The 20,408-nt window shown below is 30.0% G+C and overlaps 1 protein-coding gene across 2 annotated transcripts in view; it reads right to left on the bottom strand.

Annotated features, from left to right (window-relative positions):
- Window positions 1–748: 748 nt before the first annotated feature.
- Window positions 749–20,408, bottom strand: part of GRIK2 (glutamate ionotropic receptor kainate type subunit 2) — a 691,383-nt gene continuing 671,723 nt past the window's right edge. Inside the window, exons 15-17 of one of the 2 annotated variants that reach the window (XM_049771325.1) lie at window positions 18,064–18,314; window positions 4,548–4,682; window positions 2,160–2,379 (exon numbers count right to left, since the gene is read on the bottom strand). In XM_049771325.1, the coding sequence (XP_049627282.1) occupies window positions 4,563–4,682; window positions 18,064–18,314 (371 nt within the window). In that variant the 3' untranslated portion in view covers window positions 2,160–2,379; window positions 4,548–4,562. Of the gene's footprint in view, window positions 2,380–4,547; window positions 4,683–18,063; window positions 18,315–20,408 lie in introns of both variants that reach the window. The other variant, XM_049771324.1, reaches the window with a different exon arrangement.

Raw genomic sequence — 20,408 nt, 5'->3', positions numbered from 1 at the left:
GTTTTTTACTTTAATGCTTGGTCATATTTTCTAATTAAATATATGCATATTTTATTTAGAAATTATGCAATAATATGATTGTTAAAAATAGGTTTTATTATTTGGAGACACACCCGCTAGTGCTCAGAAGTTACTCTTGGCTCTGCACTCAAGAATTACTCCTGTTGGTGCTCAGAAGCATCTGGGATTCTAGGGATTGAATCTAGGTTGGCTGCTAGCTAGAAAAACATCCTACTAGCTGTACTATATTTTGGCCCCAAAATAAGTTAAAATGTTAATATAGAAACCACTTTATAACTACTTAACAACATTTAGCAAATTATTTTCATGTACTTTGTTGAACAAAATTAAAATAACAGTATATAAAATATTATTCAAGTGAATGAGTCAAACTACATTTAAAAAAGTAATATATAAATATATATCTATATTTATATAAAATCACTAGACAGTCACATACAACTCTGTAAATACAATCAATATCCTTTCATGGAAATAGCATGCTTATAACAGCTACTCCTAAAAATTCTAAATTACTCTTTAAAACCACCCTAAATTATGTATGCCAGTTTCTTGCATATCTGAATATCTCTTCCTCAGGCTTTTTATTCCTTTACTCCAAATAGGTGAGAAGTGGTCTTTTTTATGTCTTGGAAGGATTCAGAAATATACTTCCCTTAATGAATATAGGACATTTATTTATACACACGAGAAAAATGAAAGTCAAAACTGAAAGTAAAATGAACATAATTTTAATGTTTTTTTTAATTTTGTGCATTGGATTCAAACAGCAAACTGTGTGCACTCAACTGTTATCACAATGTTGTCAAGAGGTCTGTGTCTTTACCATTTTACACACAATTGTTCATTACAGCATGTTATCAGTCTTGTGGAAATCAGGGGTGTAGCATGGTAAGCAGTGGTGGTAGTGCACCTAGCTTTTATATTATTTAACTTGAAAATATTTCTCTTCTATGACTCCTCTTTTCTTGATAAAAATAGTTTCACCAAACGTTGGTGGTGCACACGCACTACCATTCATGCTTGACATCACACCCCTGACCGGAACACATGTTCTTATTTTGTTGATAAAAAGTATTACAAAAATTCCATACAAAAACTATTTTCATAGAAATCTTGCATTTCCACAAATAAACCTGAACATTTTTTTTGAAAAAAAAATTGCTCAAGAATTTTGTTCATTTAACATTGTGACTATCAATAAATGCAGTCCACTTCAAAGTTCTCTGCACATAATTTTCTATGATGACCAGTAAGTACCCTTTCTCCTTTCACAGATAACTGCCTAGGCTCCTTACAGTTCACTCAAAGCAAGACTGAGAGTTTGCATTTTACATATTTGAATGTTAGAATGAAAGCTTTAATCTTCCACATAGCCATCAATACTCAGTCCTCTTTTATAATTGAAATAAAAGGTTGCAAACATTCAGAATCTGAACCAACTGTCGCTTTTGTAGTCTTGATGTGAGGTTGAGGAAAGTTGTTAGGGTGAGTTGTATGTTAAATTCCCATCTAGGTGAATTTAAGAAGAAAACAATTGTCTTCGTAACTGACATTTCTATCTCAATCAATGACAAGGACAATCAAAAAAACAAAGAAAGAAAAAATGAATATCTGTTTTGCATTCATGAAATTCAGATGTTTTACATTACATTTTGCCATATTCTATTTTTGATATCATATATTCAGATGGTCATCATACTGAGTATTTGGGGACTTCTAACATAATCAACTCTATATTCTGGGTGGTCAGAAGACAGTACTATTTTTTGTAACACAACAGTTTTTTTTACTGATTCCAAGTATTTTATTCAGAATAATTTTATACTGGTTACCCTCGGGGCATAGATATTCCATCTCCTGGCAACAGTTGGACTTCTAAAGGAACCTGTAATTTCTGATGGACTGCATTTGAAACCAGCCACAAAATGCTTATGTAACATTCACTCAGAAGAAGGGAGGAACCCATGATAAACAGTGTAACCCCGTGTAACTTGGTTGATCCATGATGCTTGTAAATCAAGTCTGTTCATTGCAAATCTTAGATCACAGAGTCTCTAGTTCATAGACACAGCGGCATGAGGTAACTCATTTTATTTTGCACAGGTTGCATATTTCCACAGGAAACATTCTCGCTAAATTGTTTGGAAAAAAAAAACGACAGTTTGTGCTTGGGTATTTGGCCTCCCAGCTTTATGCCATGGTTTCTTTACCTGGCAACCTTCTGTCGTTAAATGTGTGCATGTTGATAACTTCTTCTGTCTTCACAATAACTGGTGCCTGTGGCTTGTGTTTTAACCGACGTTGGCACTTTAGGGACATCCTCAATTCTTCTACCATGGCGCTACAGAAGGACCTCTATAATGGAAAACAGAAAATGAAAATATTAAAAAATCGCAAGAATCTGACACTTCAGAAGCAATAATAACCATGTTTAAAAGTTCTTCCAAAATAGCAGTTTTGGCCATTAAAATATTTCATCATAAACGTATTGTACAAATTCTGTTACATTTGTAATGTTTAATACATCAAGTATTTATCAAAGTGGATTAGTTTAAAGAATATCACAGAATATTAAAACGAATCGTTAAGTAACATATTACATATAAACTGAATACAATTGAAATAATTAAATTGATATGTGATATAAATCTACCTTAAAATTTACATACAGATACAAATCTACAACCAGAAATCCATTCTTAAATAAAACAAATTTCTACTAATATTCAAGTAACACATGAACTATGAACATTTTCTTTAAACATTGATTATTAATTGTGCATATCAAAACAAACAAGATAGCACTCGCACAGACATATAAACATGGAAAGTAATTTTTGTTCTAAATAATTTACAGAACTAGAGTGTTCACAAAAATATGGTTCAATTATGAAAAAACAATTTATGTGGCACATTAAGTTAATAAATACATATGAACTTTTAGCATCATCTGTTAAATAAGTGAAATATGTTATTTATCCCATAATTAAAATAACCCCATAAAATAATTTTTCTAAATTTCAATTTTCAATAGAATTGCTCCAAATGTTTTATTGGAACTCATTATTTCATACTCCTAAACCTTCATATTACAGACTCATATATGTAAAACAAAATTGATATAGGTGTGTGCTTGTCAAATATAAGTTAGTTACATGATAAGTTACTTATTTTTAGCTGAAATTCAGATGAACTGAGATTTAGTATTTTTGTGGGAGATCCAAAATCAAAATAAATAAAAATAAAACATTAACAAGTACAAAAAATTCACAAAATTCCCCAAAATGACAAGTAAACAGTAATAAAAAATCAATTACTAATATGATTTTTTTTGGTTTTAGGAGGTGCTGCTTCAATATTCATCAACATAGACAAATTTAAAAATAGTATCAAATAAAATTTTGCATTATATATGTTTTATTAAAACATTTTGTATGTATAATCATTTATGACAAACAAACAATAACCAGAATTAAATGGGAAACTACATGACACTGAGATCTACATGACTGATAAAGGAGATAATGTACGGTCTTTAGCCTGCTCCAACAAATATCTTGAAATCCAATTTTATAATGATAAACTCTACTACTTTCTACCCTGCTTCTATCTTCAGTTTTTGGGTTTCATCCTCAATTTTTGGTGTGAGAAACTTAGAAAATGAAGAATCCCTAAATAGACTATTTACTTTAAGAAGTTTACAAATAACTCAAAGAAAAAATATTTTTAATAAAATTTTCTTTAAAAAGGTGAAGCCTGCCTCATATATTTTTCTAATCTAGTGTTTTCCATTCAAATATATTCCTTCCATTTTCAATCTTCTTTCCAAGTCTGCTGAACACAAACTTCCTTCTGTTTGAACCTCAAAGGTGGTTTTCACTTATTTCCCCTTTGTTTGGTAGATTGATAGATCAATTTATCCTTCCATTTCAATCCAACTATAACCTGACCTCAGGATGTTACTCAAATTTTAATTTATTCAAGGAGCTCTTTCTCAATGATCAGGATCATTATTTTCACACAATTTAATTCTTCCCATAAGTATTTTGCTCAAACTAGTATGGTTTTCTACCTGACCTTCAGACCCTCGATGAATCCCTTTCAATGAACTGTAAAAGAAAGATTTTAAGTTTGCATGTTGCTGATGATATACGAATTATTTAAATGTTGGCTGAAATAGCAGTAGCTATATATAGCTCTCATACTGTAACTCATTTTAATCTTTTCCAATTTCAATTAAATCAAGATGTCTCAAATGTTTTGTAAAAGACATTGTATATTTTATTAATCTAAATAAAAATTTGGTATTGGTTTAATATTAATTAGCAAATCAATAAGTACATTAGTATTGGTAATGGGGATGATGAAATATTATACATGGAATTTCCATTATCTGTATTTATTGCTTAAGCATTATTATGTGTTAAATTATACAGGCCTCAAATTAATAAGCTATTACGTAATGTATATGACATCTGATAGCCAGTATATGGAGACAGTGCTTCTCATTGCTTTATACCTACTATTAGATGTACTTATTAAGGACATGATGATAATGATGATGAAGATGATGATGATGACAACATTGTAGAAATGGAAAAATCTGACTCCAAAAGGGGGAGGAATACATAGTCTTGAGATAACTTAGTCTTGACTTTCTGTTGAAACATTTAACAGGAGAATTGATTAGATAAAATAACAAAGTCAAACTTGATGTGACTGACACTTCGAATAGTTATAGGATGTGAATAATGTCAAATTTCTTGAAATTTCTTCATTTAAAATGAATAAATTTTTCCACCTGTTAAATAAATTATAATATCCACATATTTGATAACTTGATATTTAGATATTTTGGTTAGTTTCAAAAAATACATAAATTGGTTGTTGTCCATGCTAGAAGAATGATCTATGTAACTAATTTTCTTGTGAAAAAATAACATAAAATATAGGTCTATTTCATATTAAATAATTTTTTCCAATAAGCTAAAGAGTGAATTACCAAGAACTTTTATACATCATTTCAAACTATAAAAGCATATAAAACTTTTAAACAATTTTATATTTAAGATATAAAATTCCAAGTAACATAAGATAAGTAAATATCTTTCAAAGTCTTGTATATTTTCATATATAAAAATCTAAAGTGATATTAAGTAAATGATATTTATAAATTTGGAAATAACGATTATAAACTTATAGCCTAATTATTTTAAGGCTTGAAGAATTTTATATAGACTACGGTAAAGAAAAATGTTATCAAAACACTAAACAACAAATACTTTGCTTTGATCATATAACATCAAATGGCCACTTTAATTATATTTTCCCTTTAAAATTCAATATTGGCAGTTACTTTTTTTTTTTTTACTAATGAAGTGACTGGGACAATGTTATCTTTTCATAGACTATTTCTCACTCATCATTAAACTTTAATAACCTTTATATTTGAGTAATATTTGATGTAAGCTTGTCAAATTAAAATAATTTAATGACATAATCAGATAATTAAACTTAGGGAAATATTTTGAAAATATGAAGCATATAAATTACATATTTTACACTATATAAATATAAAACTAAAATATATACTTTTGTTTTACTTGATGCTTTGTGAGTAAAAATTACTGTTTTTTTTAATGCATTTCTATTGTGTTATAATTTACTGGATTTAAATAGTCTAAAATAAAATTTGTAGTCTTTTTTATGTAGCTATGAAATAAAGCATTGGAAGAGAAGGGGAGAAGAGAGCACAGGGTTAGAGTCAGGGAGAAGAAGGATGGGAAAGAGAAGAGAAATGAAGAGAAGATAGAAGATGTATCAATTTTTCAGATAACTTCTTAGGGACAAAAATTTTGTGTCATTAAATCTCAAGTTTCTTGGGTGAAACAACAACAAAAATGTTTCTCCACATTATTAAAACAGATTACAAAAAGAAAATGAAACACAAAGATACTAACCATTATTAAAAACCTCTTTTAGTAATTTTCAAAAGTTTACTAAACAGTGTCTGGATGGTAGGGTGGCACTAACCAAATAGAAGATTCCTGAAAATGAAAATTTAAATCTTTGAGCTGTTAGCAAATATAATTGCATTTAAAATACTAAAACTCATTATAGACCAGTATATTCAATTAGCCAAACTACATTTACAAATAGCTTCGAAGTGATGAAGGCCTGAAAGCTTTAAGTATGAATTTGCCTATATTCACATTGAATTTGTTGCTGTTATATTTTATAGTTTGAGTATAATATAGTACATATTATATCCATATATATGAAAAAAAGATTTATTAGTATTCTTGAAAACACTTGGAGAAGTATAGTATTTTTAATACTAGAAATTTGGTACTCCACATTGAACATAGACATGCTAAATTTTTATTTTAATGTATACAAACCAGAAATAGTTTAGATACTTGCAATTGATTAAAATTAACCGATTTGAATTATTGAGCTTTATAGCTCATCACTTTATAGTAAATGTATATATCACTTATCATTACAAGATGGCATAATTATAAAATATTATCAACATTCTTACATCTAGCATTTGTTTTTAAAAGGGAAATCAATTAATCCTATTATTTTATACTGCAAAGTCATTCATTCATTCAGAATATTCATTCAGAATTATTCATTCAGAATAATTTTCAATCATTAGTGCACGTAATTCTAACTTAAAATCTACCAAATATAACCAAGCTTTTTCTATAGAAATTTAGTCTTCAATATTTTAAAATATAGCAACATATTACTAACAAATGATTTTATTTGCTATCATTTGTGGTTTTTGAAAACCAACACTATTTTCAGACTTTTCTAACAATTTCTAACACTGTAAGCTATTAGGTAAGCAATCTAAATTAGTAATAAGTAATTGCTAGTTCCAAATAGTCATTCTGAGCCCTGCAAATTAACCCATATCCACAACAATTCAACCATCCAAATCATAACTAAAATAAAATAAAATAGATAGGAAATGCAACATGTACTATTTTAATAAGAATTTACATAATATAAACAAAATAAATGCCATTTTATATGACTCATTCCGAATTTTTGTTTTGTTTGGGGGCCATACTTGGCTGATTTCAGGGATTTCTCCTGGTTCTGCTCTCAAGGATTATTTCTGGTAGGGCTAAATTAGAGCTGGTGGCACAAGGGATTGAAAAGGTGTCGAGCTGCAAGCACTGCAAACACCATACCCATTAGATTATCTCTCCAGCCCTTCCTTCTAATGATTATGTTTTTAAATTGGTGGTTATTTAAATTAGAAAACAGACAATGTTATGCACTAGATGCATAAATTTACCTAAGGCTATATTAATATAATTGTGAGGTAATAAGAAATAAATATAATTATTATGTAAGATAAAGTTAATTATCTTATTACAAAAATATATGCTGCAACAATGATCTTGATAATCATATTTAGAGCTAGCTCTTTGTAAAAATGTATTATTTAGGTAAGTTTTGAAAAATATGGAACTTCACATATAGGTGCATGATACTACTACTTTATCTCTAGAAATCCTGAAACTCTAGTAAAAATATTCTTATAAAGTTATAAACAACTTGTGTCTATCAGAGTAAAAAAGGTATGCTGTTTTCTACATTCTATTCCATAAAGTTACTAATAGCCAGTCAGAATTACAATGGTTAAAATTTTATTTGAAGATGAGACGTTTCATGAACACTGGTTTAATTAATAGTAATTATTTTTGTTTGTTTTTTGTTTTTGTTTTTGGGTCACACCCAGCAGCACTCAAGGCTTACTCCTGGCTCTACTCTTAGAAATCGCTCCTGCAGGCGTGGGGGACCATAGGGGATGCCGGGATTTGAACCACCGTCCTTCTGCATGGAAGGCAAACGCCTTACCTTCATGTTATCTCTCTGGCCCCTAATTAATAGTAATTTCTAAACAATAAATAATATATGAAACAAAAATGTTATGGATAAAATGAGTGAGAATATTAAAATGTCCTGTCTTATTATAGATTATTTCAGTTGTGAAATATTAAAATAGTTTATTTTAATACTGTAATAAACAATTAATCTTACAGAATTTACCAAGTATCTTATCTTTGTTTTATGTGTTTGTTTGATTTGGGGGCCATAAATGCTCATGGATAATTTTCTGGCTCTGCATTCAGGAACAACTCTTGGGGGACCATATGAAATGCCAAGGTATAAATCAGGTTAGCTATGTACGAGACAAGAGCTCTATCTATTGTATTATCTCTCCGGTATTATCAAGTATTATATATATATATACATCAATGTAATAATACATATAACAATAATATATATTGCAGATCCAAGTATAATAGGACAGAAAATGAGGCATCATTTTATATTTCTATTCTTAAACTGAAAAAAAAAAGATCAACAGGTTGAAACAAGCTTCATCATCAATATAATCAAAACAACTCTTGTACATTTTAATAAAGGCATATTAAACATCACATCCTTAAAGCTCATAATGATGTTTTAATAAAATATATTATTAAAATTACCAATACTTTATTTCATTATATATATATATCCTTTCTTAAAGTTCAGCAGTTAAATTGTGTCATTTTTGCTGATATTATTATAGTAATAATAATTTATATATAATATATATTACTATATATAGTAATAATAACTTAGAGATATATAGATCCAAAAATAGTTTACAATATGTTAACTTGTAATTTAAACTTTTTATTCATAATATATCATGATTATTTATTTTTAAAGATGTGTAAAAAGGTCAATTTAACTATAGTTAAAGTTAAGAAAAAATCTCATTTTTAAATTTCAAAACTCTTATTTAATGAAATAACCAGATATTGTTTATGAACAAAATCTATACTTTGTGTATCTAACTGAACACCCTACAGGTTTTAACAATAATATTTAAGTAAGAAAAAATATTTTAACTGTTTTATTTTGTATTTCAACTGGTTTTCCAATATGATCATTTCTGAACAATGTTTTACAAGACATCTTTGACCTTGGGAAATTTATCTGCAGTTATACATAACAGTATTCAAAAGACAGCATTCAAATAAGATGATAATATACATTAAAACCTTTTTTTTGTTTTTGTTTTTTGTCACACCTGGCAGCTCTTAAGGGTTAGTTCTGGTTCTGAGCTCAGAAATCTCCCCTGGCAGGCTCAGGGGACCTTATGGGTTGCTGGGATTTGAACCACCATCAGTCCTGATTCAGCTGTGCAAGGCAAATGCCCTACTGCACTATACATTAAAATTTGATGTCAAAAAACTTTAATGTCATGTTTAAGTTTAATTATATATCTTTATGTAATTGAAATTTTTTTTTTACTAAATCACCATGAAGTACATAATTTAAGATTTCTTGATAGTTGAGTATCAGTCATACAACGTTTGGACACCCTCTTTATTTGTTTTGTTTTTTTAGGGTCACACCCAGCAGTATTCAGGTGTTATTCCTGGCTCCACAATCAAAAATCAATTCTGGTAGGCGGGCACCATATGGAATGCCAGTATTCGAACTACCATCTGTCCTGGATTGGCTGCGTGCAAGACAAACGCCCTACTTCTGTGCTATCTCTCTGGGTTCCAGACACATTCGTTTTCATCAGTGTTCAATTCCCACCCTTAAGTAAGCTCAGTTACCCTCCCCATGACACACCCAATCCAAACTTGCCTCTCTGATACTTTTTTTCTCTGTTTCTGTCTCTGTCTGTCTGTCTGTCTCTCTTGAAAATATTTTTATTTATTATTTTGTTTGTTTAAATATAAGTTCCGTGAACTTATGAGAACTTGTGAGAAATGGACTACCTGTAGAACATTTATTTCATTTTTTACTGTAATATGATTATAGATACACATACATACATATATATATGTATATATATACATATATATATATATATATATATATATATATATATATATATATATATATATATGTAGCTTTGGGACTCAGAGCTTTTGGATTTTTGTTCTAGGATCACACCTAGCCAGCTCACGGAAAAATTTGGGGTGCTGTAAATGAAGCCAGGTCATACATGTATAAGCCAAACTTACTACTTGCTGTTCTAGGTTACACTCCTGATATTAAGATAATGTTTTACAACTATATAGTTTTACACTAAAGTAATTTCAACTATTAGTTTCTGAAATTAAAATGCAACTAAAATTATATTAAATGCATTTAACGGAAGACATAGCTAATGTCAGACAACTGAATGCATGTGTCTGGTAAGTAAATAATACTTGGAAATATTAAATATGAATATCTTCACAGATGATTGTGTTTTATTAGTATATTTTATCCAGTATAAAATGTTTTATAAGCACTTTTGTCAGAAAAAATACTTTAACATTATAGAAACAATGTGTATGTAAGTGTAAGAGCACAATATTTCCATTTATCTGGTTCAGACAATACAAAAACAGCCAAGGACAGTTTTTCTTGTGAATAATATTGCATCAATATCTCCCTTCTTGCAGGTTTTAAACTAAACTATTTTCATCATTCCCAAATGCTTTGATTCATTCCTGTGTCCTTATATTGTGGCTTAAATCTGTGTTTTACATCTTCCATTCAATTATAGACTGATACAATTTTAATATACTGTTAAAAAGTTTTAAATTTTCAATTACTGGAAAGTATTAGTAGTAGGGATTATTTTATGTATAATTTACTAGTGTTTTATAGTTCTAACAAATTAACTGAGTAAAGTGAATTATATTCTAAAGAAAAAAAACAGTTAATTCTACCAAGATTTATCTGAGAGCATGGAAAAAGGAGTAAGCCTTGAGTACAGACAGGTATGATCACAAAAGAAAAACCAAAACAAACAAAAAGAAAACAAAACAAAGAGCCATGAGGCATTTCTTAAAATATTCTTTGATTCCTTAGTTCAAAGTTAGAATATAAATATTCATTCCAAAACAGATTTACAAACTCAGCTTAAAAATAAGTATCTGTTGGCAATTAATATACATGTTTTATTCCTTAAATTGATTTTCAATGACATATTTATAAATAAGTAACTTAAATAAGGGATATATTGTTGTAGTTAAGTTTTGACTTTAGTAAATCCAAAGACACATTTTCGAGGTCCTCAGTAAAAACAAGTTGTGAAAACGTATCCATTTCTCTTTAATAAAAAAGAAAGCACTTCCATGTATAAATTATATAAAACACAATATACCATATTATATATATTATATATTGAAAACTAAAAAAAGAGATATGAACTTATTTTCAAAAGATATATATTTAAATATTATTCAAATTGTCATAAAACAACTTAAAGAGTATATGATCACCTAACTCATTCTTAACAAATCAACAAAATGTATACATTACCAAATAGAGCATAATTGTATATTAAGCATTTAGTTTAGTTATAAGAGCAAAATCAAAAACAGAACCCTTCAAACAAATCCATACAACCTCAAAAGCACTAGAAAATTCATTTTTTTGGATTGCTTACTTAAGGAAACAGAAAATATGTAAGAGGAAACTATACTTGATTTCTAATAAGCTTTTCAGACAAAAAAAGAAAAACATTTTTTAGTATCTTTCCAAATGTTTGTTATACTTTAGAAAAAACTGAAACCAATGTTTATTTAAAATATTACATATTATTTTAAAAATTGTATCTGATGAATTGATATGTGTACCAAAATTAAAACCTGAGTATTACAAAATTTGTAATGCACCATCTTGTGGTTATCTGAAAGGAATGCAATTCAGTCTTAAAATTCTTAAGAGAATACATATTTTACCTTTGTTAATATTTTCTGTTTTAACCTACATTCATCTTGAAAAGATACAAACAAAAAACTTGTAATCAAGGAAAGTTTCTGGTTATCCAAACTTTTGTTAACATTTGACAAATTACATGCTATACAATATATTTGAGTATCAAAATATTGTTCTTTGGGTTGAGTGCATGCTGTGTTTGCTTGAACCCATATACAATACTTAACAATGCATAGTCTCATGAGGGGTTCTACCCCCAATACAGGGTAAGCCTGAAGCAATAACAAAAAACAGTTTACTATCACTTTAAATAACATACATTATCATTTTTTTACCTTTACTAGAGTTACAATGGCATGGAAATGCCATATTTTTTCATATTTTCTGAGAAGTTTGTTTTCAATTACATAATGGGGACAAAATTTTATAAAATAAATCTTTGAGGGAAAAAGACAAACATGGGATAAGATGCTTTCATCTTATGCTGGCATCACAAATGGCCAACCCAGATCTTATCTCTGGCCCTTCATTAGGTCCCCATTAACACTACTTGGAATTATTCCTGTGTATAAATTTAGAAGTAGTCTATGAATATGGTTGTTTATGGCCCAAACCTATGCCAAGAACAGATATAATAGACATATATATGTATATATACACATATGCACACACACACACACATATATATATATAACACATATATACAATAGATTATCTTTGGTGTGCAAACAATTCATTGCTTCATTCTCAATCAAGGACTGTATAATAACTTAATAATTTTTTGTTTACTTTATATTTACACTTCAGAAATTTAGGTTAAAATCTAAAATTTTAAGTAAACTGCCACATTCTGCTTGCATTATAAACAGTTTCTATGAAATCTCAGAACAGTTCATGGGCCATTTTAACAGATGAACTCAGGTATAAAACATTTACCTATTTAAGGATTTACTTTTTTTTTAAACTGGTGCTGTTTTCTTGATAAATATAACAAAGGGCAGCATTAATCAAAATATCTCATACCATCATATAGTTGATGCTGAATAAATTTTTTCATTGCATATTCAGAAACATGTACTATTTCCAGTATTTGTGACCTCCACATACTGTGACTCCAAATGGGATAGTATCACACAAATTAAGAAGTTAAAATATTGTCTAACAATATATATTTTTTATCACAAAAGATGAGGCTAATGGGGACTTGACTTAGACCTCATGTGATCAAACACTGTCCAACCCCAAACCCACCCTTAGAACAGTACAGTTCCCTGCAGAAGCACCATGAAGTAAATTCCCTGCAGAGGAGTCTCTAATACTGCTTTGGTACCAACTTGCCCAGGATAGGTTCACACAACACCTTGTCGAAGAAGAAACAGCAACAACTTGATCTATGGACAGGTTACCTTACCTCATCATCTAATGGTGAGATGATATCAGATAATACTTTTTCCTTTGATTGGTGCGAAAACAAAGATCACTAAATACATAACAACAACTATGTTATGAATACAACAACCATGACTGAGCAGAACTTCTGGTACCATAAAGAAAGACTCTATCCTAGACTTCATCCTAGGATCTGTGCAAAAATCAAGATATCCAATTACAGAGGACTGACTTTGACAACCACAACCAAGTAGAACATTTCCTTGCACCACGAAGAAAGACTTTGGGGTTAGACAATGAACAGATGTGGAGCCTGTAGTGAGGCTCATGACAGTATGTTTCAATCAACGTTGGAGACATTCTTTATCCCTTAGGCCAAAATAATTTCCTTTATCATTTCCCCAATACTTGATGTGCCTTTGCAAAAAAAATCACCATACCAGGCCCCCCTTTTTTAATTCATATTTATAGCTTTAAGACAGGGGCTTCTGCCCACTTCGCTTTTATTTTTTAAATCAGAACAATAGAATATGAATCATCTTGTTCTGCCTTATATTTATATGTCTTCCTACAAACTGAGAAAAAAAATGTGGATAGTACCAGGAGCAAATCAGTCTCATGAGAATGGAGTGAAAATAAAATAAAAAAATAAATCAAATTTAAATACCCAACTCAAAACTAATGAAAATAGAGTCAAGAGACCCAACTACAAAAGGGACCTGTTAGACTTGCAGTCCAGGGGACTAATGGTTAATGATAGAGATATGGGATGCATGCTAGGAACAGTGGTGGAGAAACGTCATCACTGGTGGTGGGAATTGCCCTAATTCACTCTCACTATGTACTTTAAATATAACTGTAAAAGACTTGTAATTCACATATGTTTCAATAAAAATTAAAAAAGAATGAGGCTAAATATTTAATATATTAAATAAATAAACAAAACTTTTCTAATATGGTATACATAATTTTAAATGTATGAGCATCACCTTTTTGAGTTATATCAAAATAATTATTTGTATTCTTGTGATAATATTTTATAAACTAGCTAAAATTTAACTTTATTACTAATTTAAGTAGGAGAAATATAGAAAGCAAGAAAAAGAGAAGAAAGAAATGAAAGGGAAGGAAGGAAGGAAGGAAAAAAGGAAGGAAGGAAGGAAGGAAGGAAGGAAGGAAGGAAGGAAGGAAGGAAGGAAGGAAGGAAGGAAGGAAGGAAGGAAGGAAAGAAGGAAGGAAGGAAAGAAGGAAGGAAGGAAAGAAGGAAGGAAGGAAAGAAGTAAGGAAGGAAAAAAGGAAGGAAGGAAGGAGGTAGAAAGGGAGGGACAGAGGGAGGGAAGGAGGGAGGAAGGGGTTATATTCATACATTAACAGGCAATACTTTATATCTTGGTTATACAAACCAAATCATTTCATCTTTGTCCTGAAAAACTTAATAAAAGAGGTACATACAGAAGAAAACAAATATAAAATAGTTTACATAGGGAGAGTACAGATATGCATAAACTAATAAGAAAAAGGATTTCCAGTTTAACACTTAAAGACTTTTGAAGTGGACAAAATTCCCAACATTCTCAAAGGAAAAGAAAGAAATATTTCCAATGGTGATAGAACCTGAAGAGCTCAGAAATAGTATGTGAAATAACAGTTTATTTATTTTTTTTTTGGTCCTCCTCTCACTCCCACCAAAGAAGGGGCAGAACCCTACCACTCTGTTTTTAGGTGCTGTATTTTATACTCAAACTCACTACTTATACTGTTGCAATAGACTTGAATAATTACCGTATTTTTCTGCATAGAAGATGATTGGGTGTACAAGACAACCCCCTAATTTTCTTGTTAAAATATAGAGTTTGGGCTATATTCTCTGTATAAGACTATCTCTCTTTAAATACACAACAAATGGAAATTAAAAGACATAAGAGAAAAAGAGTAGAACTTTCAAAGATTAAAAGTATATGTTTAATAAAGCAGAACTTTGAAGTGCCAACAATCATTTTACATTTGTCATTTGTAGTGAGAGACTCCTTTTTTACCTATTATCTACATTGAGATCAGGCAAAGGGGGCTCCTCCAAGAGCAGCTGGCTGTGGTGCAGTGATTAATAGGACAGCTAGAGAAAGACAGAGTGCCTCTTCTGTGTCCCATGAAAGCTGAACAGAGGACTGAGCACCTAAAAGCTGCATACCCAGTGGTTGGAAGTCTCTAAAATTGAAGTAAGTTTCATCATGCCATATACCGGTATATAAGACGACCCCCGATTTTTAAGAAGTTTTTCATGGGTTAAAAAGTTGTCTTATACGCCTGAAAATACTGTAATCTAAAATAATTAGAGTAAGATTTTGAGAGAAATATGTTAAGTGGAAAAAGATCGAACAAAAACTATGTTCTTAGAAAAGTGAAAGTTGATTAGTTTTGTGAAATAAATGCTGCATAAAGAAAAGGTAAAAATTAAGAGGTACATATTTTATTATAAGGTAGAGATCCAACAGGTCTTAAAGTACTAAATGGTAATATTGAATTTAAATTTTAATCTAAAAACAAAAAAACCTGACAAAATGTGAAAGTATTGGAAAAGTAATGTCTTATGTAGTATCCAATGTTGTTTCTTTTTAAGGTAGTATGCACATTTCATTTTGGGGGGGGCACACCGGGTGATGCCCAGGAGTTACTCCAGGCTATGTGCTCAGAAATTGCTCCTGGTTTGAGGGACCATCTAGGACACCAGCGATTGAACCCCAGGTATGTCCTGGGTTGGCCATATGGAAGGCAAACACCCTACCACTGCGCTATTACTCCGGCTACCACATTTAATTTAAATATACGTTTTTTAGCTAAATTTACAGTTAATAAAAATTTCAGCCATAGAATTCATAAAATTTCCAGATTAATATGTGAAAAATTCAACTACTTGTTTATGAAAGCATCACAGCAGAATAGATTAAAATATGTTTTCTTTTTTAAACTATAATACTTGCAAAAGCATTATACATACTGCATAGTCCAGCTAAACCATAAAAAAAGACACAGTGAGACATGTGCAATAGAATATGACATTTTGTCAAGAGATTAATGTATTTTATTTTATCCTGACCTATAACTTAAAGAAAATCATTACGTATAATTTAGATTCCAACTAGATTTTCAACTAGATTTCCAAAAAAATTCTTCTAGATTATTTTACTTCAGATTAAGCATTAGATAACTACATATCACATTTATTAATTAATGCTAATAAAATATTTATAAATAATATTTTATCATTAATAAAATTATGATTATAAAGATAATTTTGATACTAGGGTCATAGCATTAAAATGTATTTAAAATTAAAGGCTAATCAGAGCAGTGCAAATAATGTTTGATTTAACTAAGTTACAAATATATTTATCTTAAATAAAATGAAAAAATAAATCATTGTGATTGACTAAATTCCTCAAACTTTTTTTTGTAGTTTATTCATTTCTATAGCAGGGATACAGAAAAATTTAAAGAAAAGTTTTCTCTAATATTACATACAAAATTTTTATTCCAGATATTATAAGTAATTTTATATAATTTTAAAGGACTTCAAAAATTCATAGTAGACTCACCCATATGCTCCTAAACACATCATTTAAAATATTCTATTTTATTCTCTGCATATTTGCCACCCCAATGTATGGTCTAATGTTTAATCTTGGAATATTTTATTCTCACAAAATAAAACAAATGTTTATATACAAAATGCCAAAAATACTGAAGACTTAAAACTGTTAAAACAGTATTTGGTTGGAGCTGAAAAGATGGCACAGTAGTAGGGCATTTGCCTTGCATGCGGCTGACCTAGGATGGACTGCAGTTTGATCCCACGACATCCCATATGATTCCCAAGTCAGGGGCGATTTCTGAGCACCTAGCCAGGAGTAACCCCTGAGTGTCACTGGGTGTGGCCCAAAACTCCCCCCGCCAAAAAAGTGTTTTGTGTTACAAGTTTGCATATGAAAGCTGTGTGTATATCTGACATTTTTCAATGAATATTTTCTCCAGTTCCATACAACCAAGGAAATTGTGGCCTAGAAATATATAATTCAAATTAGGTTCAATAATAAAATATAAAGTTATTTATACAAGAGATTAAAATTCAAAGAAAAATTGCAAGTCTCAATATTTTGAGGATTGACATAGTCTTCTAAAGACTCTACTATAAGGAAAATTAATAAAAAAAAGATACCCTGGAATAAGAAAACTCATTAAGAATAACATTAAGGGCTCTACTGGAGCTATATCACAGTGGGTAGAGTGTTTGTTTGCCTTATACACGGCCGGATTCAATCTCGGGTATCCTGTAGTCTCCTAGCTCAGTAATTCCTGAGCACTGCCATGTGTGGCCCAACAACAACAACAACAATAACAAAAAGTATAATGTTCAATGGTCTAACATATAATAACAGAAAATTTTGTTTTATACTGTACTTACTTATTCTACAGTTTTCTTTACTAAACATCTTTGAATAAATATTTCAGAATTTGGTTCCTAACTTGGATATTTTCAGTATTGTAACAATAAACACTTTTTTGTAGAGAAATGTTTTTCTTATTATTAAATTTTCTGAATTTTCTTCATTAATTATTATTTTATTTAAATAACTGTAATGGATGTAAAGCAGCAAATGAATGTTTTCCAAGTTTTAATAAAAAGAGGAATTCTCCTGAAGGAACAATTATAGACATATTAGGATTAATATTTTTTAAATCACAAAGGTGATTATAAGGTCTTTTTTGTCATTTTTATATAATGAATGAAATAATGTAACTAACAGTCACAGCTCTAGATAATTATCCTTGGTTGGAAAGATGAAATATAATTTGTTTTATTATGACAACTATTGATTTAAATGGCAAAGAAGTGGCATTTACCTTTTCCAATTGAGCGTTTTTTTTGGATTTGTATAAAAACTCTCCCACTGCCACAAAAACAGAGAGCACCAAACCGGCTGCCAGAACAATGAAGATGCCACCAATATTCTGAACCCCAAGGGCACTGGCCTCTTTGCTCTCTTCCTCTGGGCAACCATTGCCCCTCCACCACTTTTCCTTCATCATGTGCAGCTTGCCTTCTTCTTGCAGCTGAAGAATTGCTATAGTTATTTTGTCTCTATATGGAGAACCTAAAAGAGAGTGGAGAGGGAATTATTTCAACTGTTTCCGGAAACCAAAATTTCATAATTAAAGGTCAGGATGATAAGATGAACACTGTATTTTCATCACATTTTCTAACATGTGCCAATAATTATTTTAAGCAGAAAATAATTGGAACAAGACAGAGAATAGAAGTTTAAGAAGATAAATTAGAGGGAGTAGCCTTTCTAGATTTTGAAGAGTAAAACAACTTTATTTTGAAAGAGGAAATAGTCACCTTTTAATAGCCAAAACTCAGAGCATTAGAAAATGAATACAACAAAAACAGAAATCTACGAAGAGAAATAGACATAAATTTCTAGTAAAAGTATGGGTATCATTATGCACTGGAAAGAGCATGGATAAACATTAACTCTTATTTATTAAAGTTACAGAAAAACAGTGCCAAGGAGTTAAGTGTAGTTATTAATGCACCTGTGATTCACAACTAAAATTAACAAATTGTATTTGAAATTTGATGTAACAAAAATAATACATTTGTACAAATTTCTATATTGCAAAACTCATTATGACAATGTAATGTCTATGTTGGCTGTTTATTATTTTATGTTTTGGGAGGAAATCGTCCTTCTAATAGAAGCAACTATATAAATAAAATTTAACATGATAATGGATAAAGATAAATTTGTTTTAGATTTATAAACAAGTCCTTTCCTAATTGGTTGCCACTTTATGATTTTAGCAAATCTTAAAGATTTTCTCCTGCCTAACACCATCTTCTTTCTAAATTTAATGTTTTTGTTTTTGTTTTTTGGGGACCACACCCAGTGATGATCAGGGGTTACTCCTAGCTATGAGCTCAGAAATCGCTCCTGATGGGGGACCATATGGGATGCCAGGGTATCTCGAACTGCAGTCCATCCTACGCTAGTCCTGGCAAGGCAGACAACTTACCACTTCACGCCACCGCTCCAGCCCCTAAATTTAATTTTTTATTTTTTCCTCTACCTCTATACTCCACAGTGCATTTTCTTTTCTCCATTTGTTTTTGTTTCTGTTTTGGGACACACCTGGTGATGCTCATGAATTACTCCTAATTCTATACTCAGAAATTATTTCTGGAGGTCAGAAAACTTTATGTGGTGCCAGGGATTGTAACAAGGACAACAACAGGATAAGCCAACAGAGTAAGGCAGGGTAAGGCAATAGGGATGGTAAGTCAAGTGCCTTACCAACTGTACTCTCTTCTTTAGCACAATACAGTAATTTTTTTGAGAAAATTCATACATATATACATACATAAAACAAAAATATAGTGTATTTTCTTATAAAAGATACTAAACATTTTAACATGTATTCAAAGTTAATACACTTATTTTTATCTTAATGTACTAAGAGCTATTAAAATACTGTTAAAATCCTTTTATGACTCATGATGAAAAAATTCTTGTTTTAAAATTGGCTCACTTGAATAATTCTTGGAGAAAGAATAAACAAACAAACAGTAAAATTAAAAAAGAAAGAATACAATGTAATAATAATTAATAATAACTACAGGTTAATTTGAATTGATGTAATATAAAATACAGCAGAAGTGAGGCTTCTTTAATATAATCCTTAATATTATCAGAATAAATGTAAAAATATTTTGCTTTTATGAATAATGTTCACAATTTTCATTCAAATGTGATTTATCAATTTATATAATAGACATTAAAAAATAATCCTATTCACATTACTGTCACACAAACTCAAATATCTTGGAGTCAATTTAACTAAAGAGTTTTCTTATACAAAGAAAACTACAAAAGCCTGCGTCAGGAAATAATAGAGGACATAAGGAAATGGAGACACATACCCTGCTCATGGATTGGCAGAATTAATATCATTAAAATGGCAATCCACCCCTACAGCAATGTACAGATTTAATGTAATCCCCCAAAAGCTACATATGACATTCTTTAAAGAAGTGGATCAAACACTTCTGAAATTCATTCAGAGTAATAAATACCCATGGATAGCTATAGCTATCCTTGGGAAAATGATTATGGGAGGCATTACTGTCCCAATTTTAAACTTTATTACAAAGCAATAGTTATTAAAACAGCATGGTATTGGAATAA

This window comes from Suncus etruscus, chromosome 4 (genome assembly GCF_024139225.1).
Source record: "Suncus etruscus isolate mSunEtr1 chromosome 4, mSunEtr1.pri.cur, whole genome shotgun sequence".
Taxonomy (NCBI): Eukaryota; Metazoa; Chordata; class Mammalia; order Eulipotyphla; family Soricidae; genus Suncus; species Suncus etruscus.
This window is presented reverse-complemented; position numbering and strand designations above follow the sequence as displayed.